A 27,107-nucleotide genomic window follows, 5' to 3' on the forward strand; every position below is an offset into this window, starting at 1 on the left:
TTTATCCATGATTACTGCAATTTGTTGTTGGTTAATGTATGCTTCAATACAAATCAGCTATTATGGGCTGGGAACCAACACTGTTTTATAAATCCTTTTTCCTACATTAGAAACAGTAAGATTTAGTGAGATCAAATAATAAAATTAGGCGTTTTGGTGAAAATCTAACAAAAAAACCAAATTATTAGAAACAATAGGGACGTAGCAGTCCTGTTCCAGTGCACAAAGGCAATGTTTTCAGTGAAAAATGGGGAGTGGAAGAGCTAAGTGCACTTGAGGCCTGTCAAAGTGAGTCTGTTTTGGAGGTCCTGAGGAGGAGGGTTTTTTTCTTTTAAAAAGATGCATAAAAGCAGGTCAGTCTCCTCTGTGTATTCACCGCATTACTAGCACAACTTGTGTATATCAAAGAATTGGTTTGACCTTTTCTTCTGCCCCTGAATCCTCTCATATTCTTTAACATTTAGCAGTCATATGATATTCAGACCTATTGGACAAATATTCCCAGTTTCAATCCTCGCTTGCAGTTTATTTGCAGTAACTAAGCGTAAGTATTAAAGTCTGATTTTAGCTATGCTTGAACACTCACCTTAGATATAGACCTAAATTCAAACACTTTTATTGTGAGAAAGCGAGGGCAGGACTTGAATCTCCTATTTTGATTAAAACAACGTTTCAATAAGACCTGATTTGAGTCAGCAGGGCTCCTTTAACTCCATGTGGGAGGAGTCTGAGCTGCGGAAGCGCCTCTCTCGCTGTCACCTAAAAGAGGACTTTCTACACATGACAAATGTGAAAGTGTCTTCTGCATCGGACACGGTTTGACCGCCAGGTTGTTGCTGTGCCGCGGACCACGTTTATTACAAATAATGTCGGACTCCATCAAAAACGTCGCGATATTTGGAGCCACGGGAATGACCGGGCTGGCGACCCTCCCGCAAGCGGTGGCTGCAGGTGAGGAAAGACAACAGAATAGAATAGATCATGTTTAGGAGCTTTTTGGTCACACTGTGTGCTGGGGACACTCAGGGGTCCTTGATGGGCCCCAAATTATAGTAATTGATTGGAGCAATTTGTAGCACAGAGAAAATAAGTCCAGTTTCTGTTCAGGTCAAAGTTTTCACAATCCAGTCTGTGTCTGTTAGTCCTGATACATAGTATGACCTGGATCAGCTTAGTTATCTGCCTCCCTATAGGGCTCCAAAAGGGGGATAAACTTGAGCTCGTGGTTTTTCAGCTGAGTCTGCATTACTGGTTAATAATAGCTTTACATCCGATGATTGACGATAACAGAAAGTATTCATAAGAAAATAAAAACAAAGTTTGGGCTTAACAGTGTCAAGTTGTCCACATCTACTTCCTGCATGGATTTAGAGCTGGGCAATAAATCAATATAATATCAATAACGTGACGTGAGACTAGATGGGATTGTGTTTATTGCGAAATTGTTATATTTTCTTTGTTCCTTTTGTGTAAATATCTTTGGAAAACGCCAGTGGTCCTCCTTAAAACATTATATTACCATATACCCATATCAAGGTATTTGGTTAAAACTATGGTCATATTTGATTTAGTCAAAATCCACCAGCCCTACTTTAAGGATATTTTCAAAAACATAATCTATAGGCCATAACACACACACACACACACACACACACAAATCACTTTCACAAACACAGTATGTCATATGATTAATTTGCTATAGTAGCATTTTCATTTCCTGTGTCCCTCCTCACCCTGGGGCAAAAAACTGTTGAGTCATGTTAGACGTTACAGGTCAACATTCTGCTTAGTCACAGAGAGCTGATAGTAGAAGCTGTTTGCTATCTCGCCTGTACAGGAAGGGTGGGATCAACTTCTTGTAGTTGTTGAAGTTACCACTGGAGCTTCTGGAAAAGACTGGAGCTCCAGTCTGAAGAAGTTGAAATCATGTCTTCCTGTTGAATTTTAATATCAACCTTGCTATGTTTACAACACATGCAACAGTTACCGCACAATACCCAGCAGGTGAAAGGGACAGTTTCAGTATGAAGCTTGCCGACCAGGTGAAATGGTCTAATCTTAAAAGTCTAAAAGTGATTCTCATTCTCCCACTTCTCCTTCCACCTTTTCATGACCTTGGTGGCAAATGTCATGAGATCCTGCCAGATGTGAAAGAGAAATCCTATGAATTTAGGAAATATAACCACAGTGTACCTGAAATGTCATTAGGCTGCATTGTCAGTACAGATGCAACACAACTGTAGTTTTTAGGACAATTATTTGATGTTTAGATGTTGTGGTGATGATGGTGTGATGGTGTCCCTCAGGATACAATGTGACGGTGCTGGTGCGGGACCCGTCCAAGCTGCCTGCCGACCACAAGGCGTCCAGAGTGGAGGTGGGAGACGTACTTAATAAAGAGGATGTGAAGAAGACCATGGAAGGCCAGGATGCTGTTATCATCATCCTGGGCACCAGGAACAGCCTCAGTAAGGCTCCACAGTTTGGAGAAAGACACACAACCAAGCAAACATTATGAGAGGAAAACTAAATGCAAATCTTGTTTAGGCAAAGAAAAACTCACATTCTTTCTATTTTTCTGTCTGTCTTAAAATAAGTTTTATCCTAGAAGTAGACATACACTAATGGTGTTGCATTAATTAAATGTACATGTGTACATGTGTTTTTATTGGCTAATTTGCACATTCCCATTTTGCATTTGTGGATTATTTGATTTTTGTACACTCTTAATATATTTTCATGTGTTGCAGCATTTCTCTCACAAGTTCACGCTTCTTTACATAACTGACCCTGCTCACTTTACACAAGGAGGATTGTAATTTTTAATTGTGTAATGATGTAAAACATTCACTAGAGGTCGCCATAAGACTTCTACAACATATAACCTATATCTATGTGACATCATTGTATCAGTGTGACACAATCTGAAACACACTGTGTATAAAAGGTTGGACAGGATTTACAAAATGACATTATACTAAAGAAAATGTGCATGGATTTCTCCAGGCCAACAATTACATTATTCAATAAAATTGTAGATAAACCTACAAACAAAGTAACATGCAGACACCATAGATACAAGATGGGGTTCACAAAAAGGTCAAAATATCAGGACTTTATAAATCAAAAGTAGCAACAGTGTAATAGAAAAATGCTTCAGTGACCTGAAGTCCTTCATGCCTTTGCATTTCCCTTCAGTAACAGAACACTTCCTTTCAGGTTTAAATTATTGATGCTTTAACTTGTAAGAAGTCTTTCAATGTTAGTCTTCTAGATACTCCATTTACTAAAAATGAACATATTTTATGTGTTTAATCTCATGTTTTCATATATGTACTTTCCTCTGTTATAGAGTAGCTCTCTGGATTACAGTGGAGCAAATGTAGAGTGGCACTAAATACAGTTTTGGAATATTTGTGCTCCTCAGGCCCGACCACCATGATGTCTGAAGGCACCAAGAACATTGTTGAATCCATGAAGGCTCGTGGGATCAGCAAAGTGGTCAGCTGCATGTCAGGTACAACTCGCTGTTATAACAATTATAACAGAGAGAATGAAGTTGTCAAAGTTTGTGTTATGTGGCTGATTTGAGTAAAAAAAGTACCTTGAAGTATATTGCTTTCAGTATTGTGTAAGCCTGTTGGCTTCCGATGAGCAGTACATTAAGACAATGAAGAGACATGTATTTGAATCTCAGATATATACAATGTGATAATGAAAGCCGATTAAAACTATAAGAAAAGGGAAGTGAATAAAGATCACATTTACGGGACAAACACAAACTTTTCTCTGCTTCTTTTTTTTATCTCCACTCATTTCCTCATCTCATGAGTTTTTTTTTCTTCTCTCTTCATCTCATCACTATCCTCTTATTCCATTCCTTTCATTGTGCCCGCTACCTTAATTGCATCCTTCTCTCCTCCTCCTCTCCCCTCATCCTATTAATTACTGCATGCGTATTCCATTTTCTTCCTCTCCTTCCCTATCCCTATACCCTAGCCTTCCTGCTGTGGGATCGCTCCAAAGTCCCGCCCCGTATGGTTCCTGTGACAGAGGACCATGACAGGATGTACACAGTGCTGAAAACATCGGGGCTGGACTACGTGGCCGTCATGCCTCCTCACATTGCTGGTCAGTAGGAAGTAGAAACAAAGGGCTTTTTTCCAAACAAAAGTGAAAGAAAACTTTCAAAAATGATTGTTGCAGTTAGCCAATCTGATCAAATTTATTTGGGAATAATGGATTATATAAATTGCACTTTTGTATTAACTACAAAGAGTTTCATTATTTAAACCTTGTGAAGTTTTAATATTGACAGTTATATTTTACACTATGTAAGACTCTAGACATTACTTTGTGTGAATGTGCTCCAAATCAAAGTTAACAAAAAAAGCAAAAACAAAAATAACAGTCTAATCAGTCTTTATCACAAGAGAATGTCAGCGCCAACAATTGAGACATTGAGACATTGCGACATTGCGACATTGCCATTGATTTGAACATTTTGGTTTTGATGGTATTTTTGAAAATTTTATTGATTATTTCACATGGTCTTCTACTATTTCCTGCATTATTTGTTTCACTGTGAGGATTGTCTCTCTATCACACCTTTGACTATATTAAGTGCCGATAGAGGGAGCTTTACATAATTTCCTCTCGCTCCCTCCAGACGACCTTCCTCTGACAGAGACTTACATGGCGACAGAGAACATGCTGAAAGGAAGAGCCATCTCTAAACACGACCTGGGACATTTTTTCGTCAAGTGTCTGTCCACCTCAGAGTGGGACGGCAAGACTGTCGGAGTGTGGGGAGAGTATAAATAATCCTAAACAACACGCCGCTGATGCAATGAAGGGGTTTAAATCTCTTCCTGTCACTGATCGCTATTCTTTATTTCCACCAAAACACACTGAAGAGAAAATATTTGTTAATGCTAAGACTTCGAGATAAAGGAAGAAATAATGTCTGTGTAGATTCAAACTACTAGCGTGTTGTGATAAACCTCTAATGCTTTCCTGTGTTCATAATCATGACTGAGCAGCTTTTGCTTGGCGTTGTTATATTTTTCAATTTCAATTTTATCATCAGCTGCCACCAGGATACATCTTAAAACATGTGCCAGACCAGTACTGTTGCTTTAGCTGTAGCTGTTTCCATTTCTTTACATCAGTTCTGTCTTTTCACATTAACACATCTTCTAACACATATTGAATGTTTTGTTTCTCATCACTGAAGATTTTGTCGTGTGTGTATTTGCAGTTGGCCCATTTTTAAAGCTGTTGACAATAAAAGACTATTGTACAAAAGGTTCTGCTGAAAGAGTCAAGTGTCATGTGAATGAGCAGAGCTGCAGGCTTCTTGTTGCTAGAGTGACAAAATAACAACAATAATAATAAATTGTATAATACTATTCTGTACAGTCATTTAGATTACACTTTCCATAACAAGATAAAATGAGTAATGGAGTAGATCAGAGGTGGACAATGTACTCAGATATCTCAAATGTAAGTACTACACTGTTAATATCAGTTAAAAGATGTCAGACTACTTGTGTAAAGTAAAAGTAGCTCTTACCCAGGTAGATTTGATCACTGTTGAAGGGCATCCTGACAGGAAGCATTTCAGTGTGAAGCACTTTACCAACCAATCCCTGCAAATGAGAGATTATCTGTAAAGCAGGGAAAATCATTTCTTTGTCAGAGCATTGTTTTTTTTTTATTATTATTTAGAAATCACCTGTGATGAAAGTTAACAAATTCTAGAATGAACGAAAGGGACATTGATGGAAAAAACGCTCTATGGGAGTGACTTTATTTTGTTCGTTTCCAGCTGTGGAATAAATAATGAAGCAACAACAATGAAATCATAAAAAGAAACAAGCAAGATCACAATGTGGCAATGGATAAACACAAACCATGTACAGTAATACATATTGATGGACTAGACCATATCTCTCACCCCTGTCCGTTACATTTAGGCATGTAACGTAGTACAGTGGATTTTCACAGCAAATCAAGGAAGAGGAGTTATTTCAGCGTGTACTGTTACAGTACATACTGTACAATTATTTAACTAGGATGGACCAGTGTTATTAATTATTCTTTGTTATAGTCTTGGTGCTTTTTGTCTTTGGGGATATTTAGTCTTAAAATACTTGTGGAACCACTCTAGTGTCTCTCTGTCTCCTACAGTTCACCTCGTGAGAGTCTGTCCTATGAGAAGGGCAACCAGTCAGTCAGATGAGTGGCATATGTAGCTGTTGTGCAACTCCAGCTGAAAAAAATGTGTCAAGTGGACCAAGGGGTGGCCGCATAATCCCGGAACCTGTAATTGTTTCCTTCAAAATAAAACCGGGACTAGCTCCATCCCATTACAAGTTGTTACCACTTAAACAAATACACTTTGTTACTTCTCAGTACGTCACTTAAATGTGTTTTGATTATTGCTACTTCACTTGGATGTTTTAGCTGAACGGTGCAGAATGATATGTGCAGAGTTTAACACTAGAGGACTGTTTTCACATTCATCTGCTGAAAGGGGGAAGTTTCTCTGTGTCTGTACAGGCATGATTTTTGACATCATTATAATTTGGAAGCCAATCGTGGGCCAATATGCAAGTGTGATGTGGAAACTTGAAGCCAGACACATTAATTTCAATAGTTAAACTTTTGAAATGAAAATATGTGCATATTAATAGATTCTGTCTCAGGGAGAAGTAAATGTAATTAAAATAGTTTTTTTATGAGGTAATTTAACTTTTTTTTGTGGAAAGAGACTTACTATAGTTTAAAAGTATTTATGTAGCCTATATCTTAAAACATGTTGAGGTAGGTGGTGGTGTCTTTAAATAATTGAGTGAGCAAACCAACAAAACCTGCATCAAGATACTCGAAGGAATCAATGTGAAATATGTAGATTTATATCATTACAGATCAAAAGACAAAAAACTCCTAGTTATACATAAAAAAAAGTTGAGCTATGTTAAGTTTTTATTTTGAAAGTGACGACAGGAAGTTGTTTTGTGTTCTGGAGCATTCATGTTTTTCTCTTCCGTCCAATACACAGGCCGAGGAGGAGCCAAGCTGTTTTTCAAAGTTGACTCGCTGGTTCTTCATGTGGCGAAATGTCGAGTGGTGGAATTTATCGAAACTGTAAAATTTGGCATGTTGGTGGTTTACGACAGTAGAAGTCGTGTTTACTGACCGTTATCCTCCCTGGCGACTGTTGCTCTCAGGTAAATGATTCTGCCTCTGCATAGAATAAGACTGAAAAAATGCTTTTATTATAGTTAAAATGACTTTTCCTGTGGACGTGTACATGTGTAGGAACCAGACTTTTTATATGACTAATTATGTTTTTGCTCGTCAGTGAAATGTGTAACGTTACATTGTCTCTGTGACTGTTTTGATTTATTGATCGGTTCAGTAGCCTCTCCTCTCAGAAGTTTGGCATTTTCTTACAGTAACTTAAACTCAAACATGAGATAAGACATGCTGACTGGAAACCCCATTCGGCTATTGTTAGTGTTTTACACACTGTTGTGTGTAATTTGCAATCAAAGGCAATATGCGGATGGGGATCACTCTTCTGTCGGTGATGTAATCATTTAGGAATTAGTGCTGCAAATTACATAATAACAAGCTTGTCAGTCTGGTCTGTGCGGTAATTAATCAGGGCAGGAGTGAATTTACAGGTTTACATATTATATGAATTGTGACATTATTATTATATTTGCCATACAAATAGTTTAAATTGTGTTTGATGCGGTTTTGTAACGTAAAAATTATTCTAACGGTATGTAACGTACAAAAACTTCACTACCCACAATGCCCTACGATACAGCCAGCCCCCAACTGTAAACGATTTGGCGACGCAAAACTCAAATCACGGGCGGGAGAACGTCGAGTCAGTCGGTTAGCGAAACTAAGTTGTAACCTTCACAGTTTGAAACCAAAATAAGTGTTTTAAATTGTTTTTAATCGCCGGCTTAAATACTTGAGTAAAACGCGTGGTGCTAAAACGTTTCTTGGGGTCGAAGAGGAGGCAGGACAACGACTTATTCACCAAGGCAACGGTAGCGACTAAACTTACCGAGGAGAGACGGGAAGTGATTCAACAGGTCTGTTTGCTTAAAGATGCCTTAACTGTGATCAAAATGTACCATCTATGTTAGCGGTGTAACTTCGTTACTCGTTTTCATCTCGTTAATCAGGATAATCCAAGACGGTTTCATTTACGTTGCATGTTACACAATGGCCTTTTCTCTTTCCCTCCTACACGATGAAACTAACGTTGCAACCCCCAACTCACATTTTGCTAGCTGAATGAATTAGGTAGTGTTCATAGAAAACTTTGATAAAAGCGTAACATAATCACTGTAGGGTAACACGGTTGTCTTAATTGGAAGGTATTCTGTTTGTGTTTTCAACAGTAAACCAAATTAAACTATCACTATTAATTTAATACATTTTTGCCAAGTCTTGTAATAATCACAAAAACTGTAAACACACTGTAAATGAACTGTGGTCCTAATGAACCGTCTGATCAGGCCTTTTCTTAATTGTACCTTGTTCGTTTAGCTAAAACGTGTTCATATATTACAATCACAAACAGTTTACCTTTAAAAATGTTACTGCTCCCCATAATATCTAAGTTACTGTTAATGTTTATTTGTACTAGATTTTCAATATTCACGGATTCATTTACTGTTGAGTGACTGCTTGTTTCATCACAGATTTCTTCAGTGGTACATGTGTTGTTTATCACATTGTTTTGATATTACTCAATTCTTCTGTAGTATGAGAGTTATTGAATTTCCAAAATCCCTCATTCATTTACTGAGGACAAAACTGATCATCTACAATAGCTGACTTTTAGCCGCAATACAAGTAAACTTAACGGTCTATGGCTTCCTCCACAGTTCGAAGATGATCATGAAGGGGCAGAAGCGTAAACTCCCACCAGATGACGTGGAGGTTTCAGACAGGAGCAGCCCCTTCTGGGAGAGCCAGCGCCAGTTTGTGTTTTCAGTTTCCCTGAACAAGTATCAGCGTGGCCAGGAGCTACCTGAACCCAGCCTGCGGAGGTCCGTTCTGATAGCCAACACACTGCGGGAGGTCAGCCTGGAGGCTTACAGGGCGCCCTCTGTAGAAGGGGAGGTGTCACAACCACCTTGTAGCTCTTCAGCTGCACTCCAGGAGAGTGATTTTGCTGCAGTGATGTTTGCTAACAGCCACTCAGCTCTTGCCAGCTGCCCGCTGGTTTCTTTAAATTACTTGTCAAATTGTGCTGCAAGTAAGTCTCCAGCAAGCTGCCACTCAAGTGTATCAAATGTCCCTCTGTCTGTAAGAGACGAAGATGAGGACTGGGGATCGATGTCTATGGATCCTGATTTCTCCCTTTCAGCTGCCATCTCCTCGATTCTCACTGCACTGGACTCTACCATTGACGGGAGCCCACAGGCAGCTCAACGGACACCTCTCAAGTCCTTGGAGAACCTGTCGGCGCCCTCTGAGGGTGGTGTGGCGTGGATGAAACAGGGAGTCAGAGGTTATGGGGGAAGCTGGGAGCAGCAGGAAGAGTGCAGGGCACGGGAGAGCAGCATGGAGGTGATGAGGTCCAGTTATCTCAGTGAGCTCACTGTGGAGGATCTGTTCCAGGATATAGACACGTCCCTGCTGGAGAGGGACATGGGAGTGCTTGGGCTCAGAGGTAGTGGAGGTGGATACCCGACTGGGGATGACCTTTTACGGTACCTGCCACCTTTCCCCTCCTCCTCCTCCTCACACCCATTCTCCCTCTCCCTCAACCAGAATCTGAAGTGCCTGCCTTCGTTCTCCTCATTCAGCCCGCTGTCTTCCTCATGCTCTTCTTCACCTTCTCTTTCTTTGCCACCCTTCTCTAGTCAGAATCATGTTAGAGAAGGACTTGATCTGGAGCATCTGATGGAGATCCTGGTGGAGTCCTGATAGCTGCATTGTCATCATACTGTAAAAAATACAGGCAATAACCTGAACACCTTTAGTTCAGGTAGTGGACAAAAACTGAATTCTCAAGGCAAACAACTGGATTGTCAAACACATCAAATATTCATGTTGTTGGTTTTATATATTGCTCAAGAAATGGTGTATTATGGGCTTTAGAAAGTAGTAAGAATGTTCTAGAAATGTAGAAATGGTTGATGCCTAAGACAGAAAATGCTCCTTAGGTGAGCTAGCTACATGAGTAGCTGTGATGCATCTGGCAGCTTTTTGTGCATCATGAAGGGTTTGTGTTTTTCTGGCAAAAGTGGAGGTCAAATCACAGTGAAAACTATGTGGGTAGTCAGCCAGATTTTTTTTCTTAATGGCTAAGCAGAGAGTCAGTGCACAGTGAACTGCTGAGAAGAATTTTCACCACAGTTTCTAGCATGACTCAGCCAATTTGGAACTAAGGAAGGGAAGTGTTGATTTGAGAACAGGATTATTCAAATTGCTTCAGCATTGTTGCCCTAAAATTTGTCAAATGCATCACAGCTTAATTTATCTGGAGTAAGAAAAAAGCAGCAGGCTGTCATGTACTGGTGTTTATTCATGCAGTGGACTGAATGTTGGGCGACACATGGGATAAATCCCCACAAAAGTGTAAATTGTTAATGTGAGTTTTGAGAGAATGTGATTTGGCTGGTGTTGGAAGGAGAGTGGTTGAAACACTAATATTATTATAGGTCAAATCGTCTGTGAAGAAATCCTTTAACCTCATATTTATCAATGAGTTGTAACCGGGGCATGATACCAGGTGCTAAGAGATCAAGTCAGAGTTTCAACTAGGCAACTGTTTCTTCTAGTCATCAAAAACCTTTGCATATTTATGATATTTGGCCAGAAGAAATCCATAAGAATCAGTATTTTGTTCAGTTACAAATCATCAGCTATGTTTCAGTAGCCAGTGTGATTACATTTCATTAATGTGTTCTGTATTAGCAGTAAAACTGTTATCCCTTGAATATTACTCAGTGGAAGAAAGCGCAACTCTTAATGCCCCTCAACCAGCTGACTGTTAAACCATGTCTCATCTGAAGGCTGAAAAGAGTGAAACTAACATAGTTTCCTCTCAGAGACTGTCTGAGTGCAGCTGTTGCTCAGGAAACACACAGTGACATGTAGTTCTGTAATGGCTACATGCACAGTCCAGATCAGAAAGTCTTTAATGTCTTTTAATAGATGCTTTTATTCAAAGAGCCTTTACAGTACTGTGATTGTATACAAAACTTCCTCATGGGTGTTAATGTGACAGTACAAAGCCACTTTAGGTGTCACATTAGCTAAAGTCACAACCACTACACAACAGCTTCTGTTGTACAGATGATATCATTGATCAGTCCTGGTGGATGTTCAGCATCGTGCTTTGAGCCACATTGGCTGATGTCCGGATGGTGCTGTCCACCCTGTGAACAGTTGTTCACTCAACAGTAGGTTAGTTTCTGCTTGTGTTAATGGGCTTCACGTGTTTGTCTAGTTTACATCTGAGTTATTGCACTTTTGTTAATAATATGCATTTCAAAGTCTCAGTCATGAGCATGTGGTTTGTGTTTTACTCTACTTAGTAGCAGTGGTAACGTTACAGGTGAGATTTGGCCCATTTCTTCCTCTTGAACCAATGAAGTGGAGTCCCATAAAATGTGCTGTTAATGCATGTTGTTTGAAAGAAAACCACTTAGTAAATGTGTTTTGACTGTAACTTAACGAGCTGTACATGTTGATCCAGCGTTTAAACCAACAATGCTGAAATATGTGACGGGAAACGCTGAGATAAATTGTTTGAGGAAGCACATGATGCCTGTTGGTCAGGTTTTTGTACATTTATCCTGTTTGTGGATCAAAGTTGCTTTCTATGCAAAGGTCCTTTCTGAATAGCTGGGCTGCAGTCTCAAACTATTTATAAATGGAATATTCTGTTAACAAGATGAGTAATTAATGTCATACCATATTTGACAATTCACTAATGGTATGTTAATATACCATCATGGCAGTTATTTTATTTACTTTTATTTTCTCTACAAATATTTTAATCGTTATGTTTTGAAATTGAGGGCAGAATGCCCATAAACTGTATTTAGATTTCTTTTTAAAGAAAGCAAATGTCTGTTTACCTATACTGATGTTTTTAATAAAATGTGAAAATGAAATCATGCTGTATTTTCATTGTTAAAGCATAGTCTGTTACAGAAAGCTATTGTAACGCATTAAGTACATTTTACTGCAGGTATTTGACAGACTTTGAAATGGTGGAAAATGTACAACTGCACTTGTGGCTTTTACTCTATTTTCATGACTGAAGAAAAGCTGCAGTGGTGATTTTAGAGAATCATGAATGTCTCCAACTGTTTCAGTTTCTCCACCTCTGACCTGCCACTTCACACTATAAATAAGAAAGCAATCATCTTTTTTTTATCTGGGTATTGACAGCTTCTAATTCTTAATATCTGTAAAGCTCACATACCGTTATGTGTATTTTGTACATTTCACAATGCTAGACAGAACTACACAAGACATGCAAATTCAAGGGTGAGATGCTTCTGAGAACAAACATAATACAGGGCAAATTTTTATTTATTTATGGTTGTCCAATGTGAATACATGTTAAACTGATGTCACTAAACTACAACATACACACCAACATATATTTATTTTACAGTATCAGGATATAATTAGCCTGTTGGTTCGACTACAACTTCGATGGTAAAAGAAAAATAACTGAACATTAAAGTGCATTTTAAATGTTCATTATGGTAGATAAAATCCGCCAAACAGGTCGTGTTAAACAAATAACATTTGGTTTTCCACTGAAATGAATCATACCCTCAATGGCCACAATGAAACACTTTTTATTTGCCATCATTTTAATTTATTTTCGTCTGTCCCTCTATTCCAACCCTTTGACCCTTTTTATTACTGTTCTGGAGGTGTAGTAACATGTTGTGCTACATACATGTAGACACCAGGGGGAAGCACCATAATGGAGGACAGCCCATCTCCTGAGGCAGACACAGTGCTCTCTGTACTCTTCAAGGCTGACCCAGACACAGGAAAGTTACTACTTTCACACAGGAAATCTGATTAAATAGGAAACACATTCCAGTTAACATCCCCTGCGTTTGAAATGCTCAGTGTAGGCCCACATTTGACCTTTATTTGAAGAAGCGATCTAAAGGTTTAACAGATTCACTTCTCAATTCACTGCAGTTGTGATCATTCATGCTTGTGAAGATGCATTAAAGTGGTGCACAAGTAAGTATAAATATGACTGGACGGTCTTGTCAACAGTTTGGAGGTGTTTTGGCCTTGATGTGCATATGTGAAATATAAAGAGAGGGAGCTCAACAATGCACCCAAATAAAAACAAATAGAGTTAAAGACTTAGTTTCAGCACAATTATATACAATATTTGTTGGTAAGACAAATGTGACCAACCGAGCCCTTCATGTGCTATCCTGAGGCTGTAAACACACCACAGTTACACCAGTGTTGAGGAGGAAAAGGAAGAGCTGTGCCTTTTAGCCCTGGTGGGTTGCCGTAGTCAAGTTAGGGTAGTCCTTTCATATGTGCAGAAAGCAGTGCAGTAACCAGTCAGTAACAGTCACAAAGACTGAATCTTAAAACTCATCTTAATTCCTCATTATTATTATGCCCTCTCCTCTGGATGTTTTTAACATGGAGACAACTAGGAGAAGACAAAATGAAAAAATAAAGACAAGAATTCAGATTCAGCCCACCAGTCTGGGTGTTTCATCACTGGTTCAAGACCAAGGGATCGCCAGAGGTAGAGCTTCTTCGTCTTTTCTCTGCCTCCCCACTGCTCAGCCTTTATTGATGGTGTTGTACGAGGGCTGTGATCCCGGCTCCAGGGGCTTGCTGGACGCCTTTTCTGTCAGGTAAGGGGGCGTCTGATCTTCACGTTCGTTCTCCATGATGGGCTCCCTGTCTTCGTCCAAGTCGGACTCCTCGCAGCGCGGCAGCTGCAGGAAGGTGGTCAGGCCGTGCAGGTCAGCCATTTTGTGGAAGGTGCGCAGCAGGAGGTACATCATCATCAGACCCACGAACAGGTAGACTAAAGGGAGGGGCAGAGAGACAGGGGTCACAGGAGGTCATTAGGTCATTTATTCAACGGAACAATGTGATAATCTACTTTTGACAAAGACCACCATCCCATAAATGTAGCTCATGTGTGTATGTATGTATGTATGTATGTATGTATGTGTGTATGTATGTGTGTATGTGTGTGTGTATGTATGTATGCAGTTGGTAATGTCTACATCCTGGTGACCTGTGAATTCACAAAACCGGCTTACATAGTTAGAAAAGATGAATGTTTCCAAGCTTTGACAAGTAATAGCAAACTTGTCTCTCCACTTTTCGTTCGTCAAACAAATTAGTTTTCTGGTGTATTATGAGCATTACAGTCTCACAGAACTGCCGGCATGGCTATAAACCCCAGCTGAAAATCACGGTTTTGCTGATCCCCAGTGGGTTACAGGTAGAAGTTCTTTTGGCCGTGCTGGTGTGCCCCTTGTCACGTAGCGGCAAGTACGGGGAAAGATGTTTAAACGGAGTGCAGGTACGACGCTGAATCTCTATCAGCTGATAATCAAACAGCAGCAGGTTGCAGAGAATACATGTGGTATTTTGTTTATGTGCCGCACAGTTGTCGTTTCAAGTCGGGTTACTTTTAATTTGACTTAAACGAAATTAAAAAAGAAAATCAAACGTGAAATAATAGTCTAAAAATGAATGTTTTATTGTGATGATCATAGAGAAAAGACAGACAAGTAGAAATGTTATCAGGTCAAACTCAAGTGGGTGGCAAAGGTGAAAACAACGTTTGTAATTTCTGCTCCGATTCTTGTTTTTACTTTAAAGAAAAGCCACGTGGTTTTCTTCTGTCACATGTATGCTCTAAAGTGCCCCACATAACCACAGAGTTCAGGTCCTGGACAACAGTCTCTCGCTACACAAGTAGGCCAACTCTTCAAGAGAAACAGTGCAGGATTACAGAGGCCTCGGCTCCAGAACTTCACAGTTACTGTGGGACGTGTACAGTAAGCAGTGCAGGGGAAATCCTAAAGGCACACAGGTCAGCACCTGCTGCTTCTATTACCTTTGCGCCTAAATGTTTTTCTATCTGCAGGTTTCAGGGAGTGAAATTTAAGACAATTTAATGCAACCTACCTGGAATTAGATTTTAAAAACAACACATACAGATAATCACTCATTAGATCACCTTAAATGAATTACCTGAATCAAACTTTTACCCGTGAAGCACTCGTCATGGTCAAAAATAGAGCTTGAAGAGTTAAAGGACTTCGACTGTCCAAACAGCCAAAACATTTGCTCTTCAGTAACACTAGAAATGCTGTGCTGTCATGGAAAAGCCCTGAAACAGCAGTTTTGAACTTTGCATGGTCAATAATATGCTGAGGGAGTTTCAACCTGTTTGGGGCCTTTGCATTGCACAACTTCAATGTACATTTTATATGATGATAATGTAGAGACTATTATTGGACAATAATGAAAACTTCCATTGCCTCCTCTAACAAAATCATGGCTGGTAATAAGTGAATTGTATTATGGGAAAATATTAAAATCATGAGTCAGGGTTAGCCTTAACTTCCTGTACAATGCTGTTAGATAGATCCATCTGGTTTAACAAATACATTTCATCTACCATTTCAGGCTGCCATTGGTAACATGAGGTGGTAAATTCTTCTGTTGTCTCACGAAACAATACCATGGCAGAAAAATGTCGAAATATTCGTCTTGCTGAGAATACGGCTGCTGATTGCGATGGATAATGGATTATGAGAAGATGCCTCTCATTGTCATTTACCACTACAGCAGGGAACGTGTGTTTACAAGAACGCATTAACATATGATCAGTTTTAGCACTCTGCACTTCAGCTGTGGAAACAACACCAGTTTCAGGAGACGTCACATCATCAGGCTGTGAGAACAACAGGCCACATCCTGCAGTCGGTCACTAATCCTCCTCAAAACCTGCAGGGACTGTTTGGGTTAATCTGGCTCGACCCGACCTAAATCAATATTATATAATACAGCTTGCGGGACGAGAAAACAACACGGCAGCTCCGTGTGACCTGCTGGGCCTCCTTCCAAACTGAAGTAGAGGGATTAGCCGAGGACAGGACACCAAGGAAAACACAGCAACCACCAGTGAGTCCACCTCAAACTCAAAATAAAAAATAAAATCCTCTTAATTTAAGACAGGAGAAGAAAGTGTATTCCAGCAGAAAGATACTTAGTCAAACTAAATGTTCATGTCCTAAATTGCCACAGAAACCCAAAGTTAATTACCAACAGCCGTTTTTACAGTAAAAAATTATGTGAAATGCAGCATTTACTCATTTTATTCAGTCCTCAATACAGCAGCCCATCTCAAAAAGTGTTTGTCAGATATTCACTGTGGAGCTCTGTGACTGAGACCACAGAGGAACAAAACAACAGCATGGCTACTTTTAGACAAAAAGGTCATTCCAACCCTGATTCAATTACAGAGAAATCGCCCGCACAGAAAGTGAAAAACAAGAGCACGACTATGAAAACAACCTCCATCATGTGACAGCGATGTCTCAGTCTGAACAGGAACAAAGGTACAGGTTTTATGTTTTACATTTTAAATATTCTCTGGTTCCAGGTTCTGAAATGGCAGGATTTGCTGCTTTTCTTTGTCATAGATCATTCTAAACTATATAAACTATATACCCTAAATATATTTGGGTTTTGGACAAAAGAAGACATTTAAAATACATTTGTTTTACATTTTAAAGATAAAACGACTAATTGAAAAAAATCGTTAGTTGCAACCGTACTGTAGTTGATTTTAGATATTTTGAGAGTATTTCAGTCTGGACCAAAGTGGTGGACTGACCAACTAACAGATCATCCATAGAACAAAACAAATAAACAGAAAAGCTTCTGGGGGTATTCTTTCTAGATCAAGACATCATCTGATTCACACACACTGAACTTGACATTACAGTCAGGATGCTGTCGCACTGACCAGGTTTAAAAGCTAAAAAAAACAAAAACACTAATGCTTCTAAAATAATTTAATTTCTGTTTCATGAAATTCTCTGCAAAGTCAGATTCATTTACAGTGAGCGACACAGAAAAGTGTACTTGAATTTACAGACAGCTAACAGACACATTCAGAGAGCAGTTTCATTTATGGAGGAACAGACCTGTCAAGCCCTGACTTGCTACCGAGAGAAGCAGTGAGAGGTGCTACTTCTCACATCAGAATGAAGACTGCGTGTACGGCTGCAAAGGTCAGCTTCTCCCCGCAGAGCAAGAAGACCAAACAATCACACTGGAAATATGAGTTTCTGTTATATTCTCTCAAGAACTTATTTTAAAACATCTATAGTTCTTCCTCTGGCGGCCTTTATGAACAACAGTTTATTCATCAGCAGAATACAATCTGCACTGACCAATCATAACCCCTCCAATGTCTTTCCTGTCATGATATGAACTCTTTGTTTTAAAAGCTGTTTTTTATGGACATTGCAACTCCCCTGCTTTCCTTGCATAACAACAAAAAAAACTAGTCTTCTTTTCTTTTGAATGTTTCTGCAGCAGAGAGATGAGAATCTTCAGCTGAGATTGGTGTGATCGTCTGTGCCTCTGCAGGCCACCACACTGTCGGGTCAGACAGAGATATTCTGGTGGACCTGCTCTCATCTACAGCTCTGCAGGCATGTAGCAGCTCAGTGTGACCCTCGTAGGATTAAGTGCAGTGGGTTTGTAGTTATAACCTTAGTCATCACTGCAGTGAAATAACTAATAAAATCAATTATAACGACCCTGTGTGTGTTGAAACTGGCCTTTAAAAGATGTTTGTTTCAGAGTGTAGAGACACCGTGGGTGTGGGAACATATGTTCTTCATAATAATAATAATAATAATAATAATAATAATAATGATAATAATAATGAGGGATGTGAGATCCAATTTATACTGATAAACTATCTAAATTAATTATGATATCTACAAGATGAAGTAGAGGCTGCCAACTTTTCTACCTCAGCCAGGTGCAAACCACCGCCATTTTTAAAAGGTAAAAATAGGTAAAGTTATTTATTGCACCAGATGTTACAGATCTGCTAGCTACTGCTCTGGTCTGGTTAAAAAACTGGTTAGCTCCGGGGAGTTTGCTTAGCTGCTAAGATTTAAACTACTTAAAGTTATGTTTACAAACTCATTGTGTGTGTATCCCTACATTCCCTCCTCATAAAAGTATTTTAAATCTTGCTTTATTTACATCTATGCTCACAAGCCTGCAGTGTCCTTCCCTGCCTTTCCATCAGTGGAATAGTGTGAAACCATTGGCAGGACTGTGCATGGCATCACCTGTGTGCACGTGCAAAAGACAAACAAAATGGGAACCCACGCATAAAAAGAGCCTCTACGTCAAAAACACCTGTAGTGGACAATGCACTTTACAGTATTATCAGAATGATGCATCAGCACAGATGACCATGACGATTGACGGATGAAACCAGACCAACCAAAGAGGAGGAGGGAAGGACTGAAGGTACATAAACAGCGGCATAGTGTAGTTAGTTTATTTTTCTTACCTGTAGCTATTTACTCTGTATATCACATACGATATGAGACGTAATGTACATGTACATCATAACTGGGAAGGTACTGAAAGTGAAGAATGTTAAGATTGGCACTTCATCGTCATCATTTTTCAACATGTCTATGGTAAATTTCATGTGTAAGTGAGACTCAACTAACTCATCTCCATTAACTAAAATAGAGGTATGCATTTAAACTAATTTGTTAGACCTGACTCCAAGCTCAGTAAACAGGAACGGATATGAACGTCACTGTGTCCCGGACCATGATGAGACAACACCTTCTGATCAAACACACACTGCAGACGACCAAGCCTTAAAAAGGAGGAAGTGTGTGAGCCTGGCGCTATGACTGTAGAAAAACATTCAGACTTACATTTGCTTCTGAAAACTAAAACTCATTCAAAGTTGATAAGACAAAGGGAAAAAAAGGAATGAACCTGAAGCAGAAAATCATTGTTTGCCTTAAAAACACATCACACTTGATCAGAAACAAACTGGCTGCAGTTTTTGGAAATAAGTTTGAAGTACATAAGAAGACTCACTCGACACAAGTAAACAGACTCAGCTAGTATGAGGATACTGACACACTTCATTTCTTACCCTGCCAGTTTCAGTGGAATTCAGCATCAAAGGTTTACTGTTTTGTTAAACCTTAAGAGGCCAAATATGACTTTAACAATGTGGATGTTCTGGGCTTTAGTCTGATGTTACTGTACTTAATAAGAGTTATTAGTTCAGCTGCACTAGAGTTGGGTGACTGGATAAATGCACTGCTGATCTACGAGGGACGTAATAACAACTGCACTCACCCATGACGGCGACCTGATACAGCGGCCTGTACTTCTGCCCAGGCTGCGTCCCTGGAACAAAATCTCCCAGTCCGATGGTGCACAGCGAGATGAAACTGAAGTAGAAGCCGTCCAAGAATGACCAGGACATCTCCACTGCGCTGAACACGGCCGCCGGCGCCACGAAGAAGCACAACACCACCACAACCAGCAGCAACAGGAAGTGGACGATGGTGGCCGGCCGAGGCTCCATGCCTGAACGCTGCAGGAGGCCGACGGGAGCGAGGACCAGCGGGTACATGAGCCTCTGGACGCAGGCGGTGAGCACCAGCATGGTGAATGGGACTCCTATCAGGGCGTAGATGATGGAGAAAGCTTTTCCAGTGTCAGACAGAGGAGTGGTGTGACCATAACCTGGAGATTAAGGAAGAGGGGGGGCACAACAGAAAAGAGGAAGACTCTTAAAACAGTGATATATTCACAAATGTGCTATAGGGTGGCTTTGGCAAGTCGTTTCAATCAGTGCAATCAGTATTTTGAACACAAAAACTCAACTCTTGCTGAACAATATTTTAAGTTATGTTTTAAAGTTTTTCTGTCTCAGTGGTTTCTTTTTACCACATTTGTTCTATACATTTTTATTTCATGCCTTTATGTCTTGGTAACAAATCCACTCTGGTGGACAATAAAGTTGTATTCTATTCAACTGTATATAAACATAGCAATTGTGAAACACCTTTAATATACTTTCAGATGTTTCGGACAGCCTGTATGAAACCTGAGAGGAAGTACAGCCTGAGAGACAAAACTGAGGGCATCAAAAGGGACAGGTATCACAAGAGGTAAGTGAGTATATACGTTTTTGTTATTTAAGCTTTATACTGTGAGCACACAGTGACAGCTGCAGACAACTTTGATGAGTGTATCTATATTTTCGTCAACTCAGAGTTCCCCTCATCTGAATCATGATGACTGCACAGTAAGAGGACTTTAGGTGACACATAAAGTTTACATAATTTATGGTTTAATCATAAAAATCACTCAACGTGATCACAGGTACAGGTGGCTATAGAATCAGTAGTTGTAGTGTCCCAGGTAAAGACCTACAAGATAAGTGGTAATGGTAGCACATGTTTGGCTCTTGATGGTGGGACGCAGCAAACTTTTCAGTTTAAAAACAGAAAAACTGTGGTCTGTACCGGGGAGCAAATGCCGGAGGGAAGAAAATAAAACCAGAGCTCTTAACAGAAACTACTCACTGAATATCTGCCAACCCGCCAACAGGGAGACATTCTCCACCAGGCAGCTGAAACTATTGTAACTGAAATGAGCCTCTGACTGGGCCACAGCTCAACTCCGTGTCCTCTGTCACATAATGTAAAAGTGATTTACGGTAACAACCCAGTATAAAAATATAATGAAAACAATATAGACGCAGTAAAGAGACATTACAAAAACGCGCAATCAACTCGGACACATAAAACTGCCACATTGATCCAGTACTGACTAGAGTCAGCTGATGAGGCCAGCCGGGGAGTCACGGCTCCACAGAGTGCAGTCAAAAACAATCCTGCAATCTGTGCAAAATAAGTGTTTGTACAAGAAGATCATATAATATCACTTAATGTGCAAATTGTCTAATTGCAGTGGGGTTAAAGAAGTCCCTGTTAACTTGGTTTGTGAGTTGAAGCCCTCTGAAATGGCTGCTTTGAGCTGGCTGCTTTCACCCAATCTGTTACTGCATAGCATCACAAACCAAAAGCAGCTTCAGTTGAACAAAATTCCTAATTTTACTGTGCATAACAGAAGAGCTGCAGTTTGTACAGAAATAAAACAGAGCTGCACCTTTTTGACACCAGTTATGACCAGTTACACGTATACAACATGTATTTGTATGCATTGCAACCATGTAAATGCATTTTTCAATTGTTTAACAGAATAAGAAGATATTGGATCTCAATGGAGCTATCCTGGATATACTGTTTACTCAGATAAATAACCTTACTCGAGGTGGAACACGTCAGTAACAGAGTAACAGCTTTAAAGAGCTAACGTAATTGCATCCTCAATATAATGACGCTCTGGTAATGACTGGCAAGATCTGGATAATGTGTTTCAGTGGTGCTGCTAAACAGTCATTCGAGCCAGAGAAGAGAAGGACTTCACGCCATCGGCACAAAGCTTTCTTTGTCAAAGTCCGCCTGCAGGTTGTTATCCATGATTACCAACGTAGAGGAGCAGAGACAAACACATACATGGTTAGTTGGATGTAACTCTGTAATCACATGTTTAAAGTGTTTGACTACAAAAAGATGGGATGGATGAAGAATTGTGCAAAATGTTTTTGTTGACAGCGACTGAACAGCCTTATGTGGTATGAACCTGATAGTGCTATCACACTGCTGCTGTGGACCTTGAGTCTGGTGAGATAGCACAGTCATTCTTTTGTGCTGGGTTGAAGCAATTATATCATACTTCCAGAACATACTGGTATATATCTCAGCCAGAGCCTTCATATCTGTCCCAGCATCAAATACATGACGTCACTTGGATTGCAGAAAGAATGAGATGATGATGCCCTCCAACAGCAGGCTGTAATTACATTTTAAACTGGTCCTTTCAAGGGTTTAACACACTGCAGAATTCAGAGCCAGTCCTCTGTCAAAACAAACACAAGTTCAGCTCAGCCAGAGCTAAACCTGATATACAATGAAGTTACTGTGAAGTCTATCCAACACAAGCGATTCAGGGGAACGCCACATAATGATGCTCTGTGCTATGAGTTCAGTTCTCTCATTCGCCAGAGCCGTAATCAGACTAATCAGTGGAATGACAGTTTCTATCTGGAGGCTAATTTAGAGAAATGTAATCTGTACAGATACAGATTAGACACACAAAGTAAATGTTTCTTGCTGTGTTCAGTAGTTAAGACACTTTTCTGGACAGATGTTCCAGAAATGTGGAAAAACTATTACTTGTCTTTAAAATGACCCAATGAATGAACCAAACAGGCCTGCCTTAAAAGGCTTTTGACCTCTAGTAGAACCATGGAGCACTGTTTTTGAGCAGATCTGCGTTTTGATTGTATGTCATGCATGTGCACGAGCATGAGGGCAAAAACAAAACAGACAGCTAGCTAGCAACCATGGATGTAAACAAAGCAGGCTTGAAAAGTAAGTATTGAAAAATTAAATCAGCTTCTCACGAGGAAGGAAATTAATTAACCATGTTTTGTTAGGCCCAAATTACACACAAATTTCACACTGAATGTAATTTAAAAAAAAACAGTGTTCCTATACAATAAAAACACCACAGGGCACCTTAAATGCACAATTAACATATTTGTACAGTTTTCCACCATTACAAAGCATGGACGGATTATGAGGCCCGTAGGCCTGTTCAGTAATCAATCCATGTTAGACAGTAGTTTGGGGTGGAGGGAAACTGAATGCAATGGGAGACGTTGTGTAGCATCTGGTGACTAACTGATACATAGACTTTGTACTTTTAACACAGCAGCATCAATTACCCATTAGTTTTCTTCATTAAATCCAGCCAGTGTCATCAATCACAAGCTGTGGAATAACAAGAAACCATTTCTAACAACTGTACAGTACAGATCTTCAGTCTGAAAGTACCCCCTCAACCCTCCCCATCTCTGGTCAGCCGCCCCGGTCCAAAGGGCTCAACAGTCACATCGACAAACATTACAGAAACAAGACTAGCTGCTCTAAAAAGAAAATTCTCTGTGTTTACAACCTGGGTCTTACGTTCATACTTTAGGCCAGCAGTAGCATTTTAGTCCCCAAACATCATTGCTGAGATCTGAGGATGCATTTCTATACAGGATAGAAATCAGAGTGGAAAGATCAGACAGGTTGTAATCAAACTAAACCTACTTCCCAGTCTGATTTTGCAGAACAACTTTATGGTTCCACTTGTGTACCTTGTGCAGTGTACCAACTGTAGTTGTGCACAGTTATTCTATGCAATGAGGGATTATAACATGACATATAATTGACATTTTGTGTGTGTTAACTTCTGGCTTTACCTCCAGATAAAAGGTTTAGATAATAAACTGCTGGCTTGTTTACATTCTGCGTGATCATCTGACTACGTGAGCTCTTTCTCTTGTTGGCCTGGACTGAGAACCTTCAAGTTCAAAACACCACTGACATGTCCAAATTGGACCTGATGAGTCAACTAAACATATTAACACATTTAAGGAAGCGTCATGTAAGGAAACACATGCAGCACTGTGAAGGAAATTGATGCATAACATAGAACAAACAAACTTCCCCTGAACACAAAGGTCACTTCTGTTCTGTTTCATGCATGAATTTGCATTTCCTCAGTGCCCATGTGAGTGCCTTGTTGGCAGCAGCGTGGCTGTGAATGTGACTGTGTGTTTTCATAGTAGTTTGCTTAGATAACACAGAAACTTGCCCGATAGCTCTGACACCAGCATCGCCCAGCAAAACTTTAAAATGTGAGTCAGAAGTTTAGTGACTTTGTGTCTGGCTTGACAAAGCAGTGCTGTACTGTTAGAACTAAGATGGATTCTAAACTACTACTTTTCCTTCCAGAAAGAAGTTCACCCTTCAAACATTATCGGTTCATTATGACTTTTAAGATAAGAAATGTAGCATTAGATGCAATTTTTGTCATAACATCAACTGAATAAATGGAGCAAAGAGAATATGAATTAGTACCACTCAACCTCCAACTGCTCTGTGGTCACACTGTTGTTGCACTTGGTGGTTCCAACAAATTAATGTGTGTAATTACATGTGAAGCAGGGTGTTGTTTTAGGATTACAAAATATCAGAGTTATGTTGCCAATTAGGTATGGATAATATCTGGAAAAATAAACTTGCACTATAATGTGAGAGAAGATGAAAGACAACAGACAGAAACACACAGTTCTTTCTAAAATAATAAGCATAACATCTTATGACCAATCCGCTGACCCTCAGGCCTTTAGTCTGCTGACAGTGATCGTCTCAGGTCAGCATTATTGATGTGTGTAAGGTTTGGCCATCCGAGTTGTCAAGATAATCGAACACGTCTCGTTGAAAACACATCTAATATCAATGACAACAGATCCCATGGGGGGTTTGTTTTTAAACACTGGCCTGTGGTACTACGCACAATACTAATGAAATCAACTGCATTGCAACTTAAAAGGGTACTCTTTGTATTGCACTTTCATAACGTAGGGGGCCTTGAGAGAAACATGAACTTCATGAGCAAAATCGGTGGAGTGCCCCTTTATAATCAGAGGCGGTCATTCCTCTGTTTTACATGTTGAAAGAGAAGATAAGATATGCTTTTCTTTGGCTCAGCATCATTACATTACATTGCATTACTGCATTACAGAACACTCATCTCCAGGCACACTTAGCAGCATCCTTACATTCATTCATTCATTAAAATACATTTTAAAAAGCCAATGTAATGCAAGAGCTCAAATTCAGAGCGATGGATACGAGTTGGATCACTCACTATTTTCTGTGCCTCTCTAAGCACAGACTTTTCATATATAAACTGAAGAGAATCCTGTTCTTTCCTCTCTACAACCTTCATAGTAGTCTGCACAAGGCGAATGAGCTCTGACTTTATATGTGCTGACAGGTCACCGGACCACGCTTGAATACCGTACCTGATTAAACTCTCTGAAGATGACTGATGCTTCGATTTGATCTTGTGCAGCATGTCGTTATTTCTCAAATCTAAAGCTCAGCTAACAAGCTCAATGACAAACAAACAGCGGCTTCCTCCACTGACTGTGATGATGTGGGTGAAGTGTGAGTGGCTAGTTCAGGGACACCCAAACATTACTGCTGAGACAACTATAGATGACCTGGCTGGTCCCACAAAAACCTCTGTGATGTCACCCAGCTGCACCCTTCACTTCCTGTAACATGCAGGTCAGGTGTCTACATGTAACACTGTACAGTGGCTGTTCAGACCAAATCACATAAAAGATAACTGAATCAGTGAACTTACAATCATCCTCCTTCTCTGCCCTCATTAACAATCTTTTCTTTATAATTCCACAATAAAAGTACCACGAACCCCCATCTGGTCTAGAGAAATACGTCATATTCTAAAGGGTCTTCCATATTTGACTGTGTATACACACTTATTAGAAAAAATAACAGGAAATGATCTGTTCATTCCTAAGTATTAAGGAAACCTATTTTTCCGCGAGCTGTGGGTCTTCTGAGCTGCCGTTTGTGTTTTAATCTTACTTAAAGTGCACAGCTGCAACTTGTCTGTAACATCCATGACACGTGGCAAAATAACGCCATAAAAGGATTACCAGAATCTGACTTTTGTTGTGTTTTAAAAGTCAAACAATAACGTCCCTATATTGGACTGGTGGTGATTTTGTCTTGTTAGTGGACGCGAGTTTTGCGTCCTGCGCAAAAACGCCACCAGGTGACTTGTCTCGCTAAAAACTTCTTTTGTAGTTTTGTTTGAGCTCACCGACTGTGGTGACCAGTGTGTTGGCGAAGAACATGGAGGATGCCAGGTCCCAGTTTGAAGTCACGGAGGAGTTTCTGAGGACGGAGACGCCGTACTTGTTGGCTATCAGCACTTTGACCAGAAAGAGTTCGAGGGACGCGGCGTTGACGCAGCTCTGGTTCAGAAACTCCTGCTTCAGGGCTTCCATGTCATGTCGCAGCTTGTCCTCCACCGGCCGCTCGATGCTGGAGAAAACCAGAGCCCCGAAAAGCAGGTAGATGATATAAAACAGTATGAAGCCTGTAAGCAGCAGCCACGACCTGCCTACAGAATGCATGTCTTGTGTTACTCCTGGATTAACATCAGTGGAGCTGATGTCTCTGTTACTACTGCTTTCTTTTCTTTTCCTCTCTGTGTGGGAACTTCTTTTGGGGGGCTGTCCTAATTGAACTTGAACCCCTCCTTGTCATCGCATCCTCCTCCCACAGCAGAAGCAAGAGGGTGTGTTCAGTTGAGAGTCCTGGAGGTGCATCCTGGATCCTGGAAAAGCCCCACAGTGCATGTATACAGTTATCACCGGCTTCTGTCACTCAAGAACACATCGTTTGTTACAGTTTCGGGTTATTGCGCTGGTAGTTACTGTTGCTGCTATTCCTCAATTATAAACCCAAAGTTGTAAGTTGTTTGACAAAATTAAATTTAATTCAGATTCATCAAAAACTTTTCTATCCCACTGAAATGAATTTTTTTTTTTTTTTTTTACTAATTTCCCCAAATTATGACGTTCTTGTTTTTTTGTGAAGATAACCAGGAAGTGACATATCTACTTGCTTGTTTTGTAAGAGCCATTAGCAAAATTAAATGTTTATTATCAGGCTCATTCATCTCTATGTTATTCTTATTTTACATTATTTCATATTTCAATTAAACTCTTATTTACTTGGCCAAAACAAGGAATGTGTCCCTTCCGGCTACCATCTTTGTTTGGATTCAACCTCTCAGAATTGCAGATTGGTACATGTGTATGTATGTTTTTGTAAGTCAAGTCCTAGAGTCTGTGTTTTATCACTGAGCCTCAAATTGACCTTAAACAACTCAGTGGAGAGATCCATTGATATCCACGATGGCCTAAATGCTTTCCATGGCCTTTTATGCCACTGATACGAATGAAAGTCTATAGCACAAACACAGAGCTGTTCAAAATGTGG

General features: G+C 39.9%; 3 protein-coding genes across 3 annotated transcripts; 2 read left to right on the forward strand and 1 right to left on the reverse strand.

Annotated features, from left to right (window-relative positions):
• Positions 1-768: 768 nt before the first annotated feature.
• Positions 769-5,310, forward strand: blvrb (biliverdin reductase B). Its single transcript, XM_070905682.1, has 5 exons — positions 769-951; positions 2,307-2,468; positions 3,428-3,517; positions 4,000-4,131; positions 4,670-5,310. Exons 1-5 carry the CDS (start codon positions 867-869, stop codon positions 4,822-4,824), a joined length of 624 nt encoding a protein of 207 aa, XP_070761783.1. The 5' UTR covers positions 769-866; the 3' UTR covers positions 4,825-5,310.
• Positions 5,311-8,928: 3,618 nt separating this feature from the next.
• On the forward strand, positions 8,929-9,969 carry sertad3 (SERTA domain containing 3). The gene has a single exon (XM_070906583.1). The coding sequence runs from the start codon at positions 8,929-8,931 to the stop codon at positions 9,967-9,969; it is 1,041 nt and encodes a 346-aa protein (XP_070762684.1).
• A 3,758-nt stretch (positions 9,970-13,727) lies between these two features.
• On the reverse strand, positions 13,728-26,236 carry kcnk6 (potassium channel, subfamily K, member 6). Its single transcript, XM_070906307.1, has 3 exons — positions 25,921-26,236; positions 19,450-19,842; positions 13,728-14,089 (listed from the first exon to the last, which is right to left on the reverse strand). The coding sequence occupies exons 1-3, from the start codon at positions 26,234-26,236 to the stop codon at positions 13,839-13,841; spliced, it is 960 nt and encodes a 319-aa protein (XP_070762408.1). The 3' UTR covers positions 13,728-13,838.
• Positions 26,237-27,107: the final 871 nt, after the last annotated feature.

This window comes from Enoplosus armatus, chromosome 5 (assembly GCF_043641665.1).
Source record: "Enoplosus armatus isolate fEnoArm2 chromosome 5, fEnoArm2.hap1, whole genome shotgun sequence".
NCBI lineage: Eukaryota > Metazoa > Chordata > Actinopteri > Centrarchiformes > Enoplosidae > Enoplosus > Enoplosus armatus.

What these genes read in the sequence shown, in the direction of transcription:
- kcnk6 (XM_070906307.1), bottom strand. Translation starts at nt 26,236, where the DNA reads ATGCATTCTGTAGGCAGGTCGTGGCTGCTGCTTACAGGCTTCATACTG. An exon ending in CACACTGGTCACCACAGTCG is followed by an intron (nt 19,843 to 25,920) that starts GTGAGCTCAAAC and finishes CTTAATCTCCAG; the next exon opens with GTTATGGTCACACCACTCCT. An exon ending in GTATCAGGTCGCCGTCATGG is followed by an intron (nt 14,090 to 19,449) that starts GTGAGTGCAGTT and finishes CCCTCCCTTTAG; the next exon opens with TCTACCTGTTCGTGGGTCTG.
- sertad3 (XM_070906583.1), top strand. Translation starts at nt 8,929, where the DNA reads ATGATCATGAAGGGGCAGAAGCGTAAACTCCCACCAGATGACGTGGAG.
- blvrb (XM_070905682.1), top strand. Translation starts at nt 867, where the DNA reads ATGTCGGACTCCATCAAAAACGTCGCGATATTTGGAGCCACGGGAATG. An exon ending in AGTGGTCAGCTGCATGTCAG is followed by an intron (nt 3,518 to 3,999) that starts GTACAACTCGCT and finishes CCTATACCCTAG; the next exon opens with CCTTCCTGCTGTGGGATCGC. An exon ending in CATGCCTCCTCACATTGCTG is followed by an intron (nt 4,132 to 4,669) that starts GTCAGTAGGAAG and finishes CGCTCCCTCCAG; the next exon opens with ACGACCTTCCTCTGACAGAG.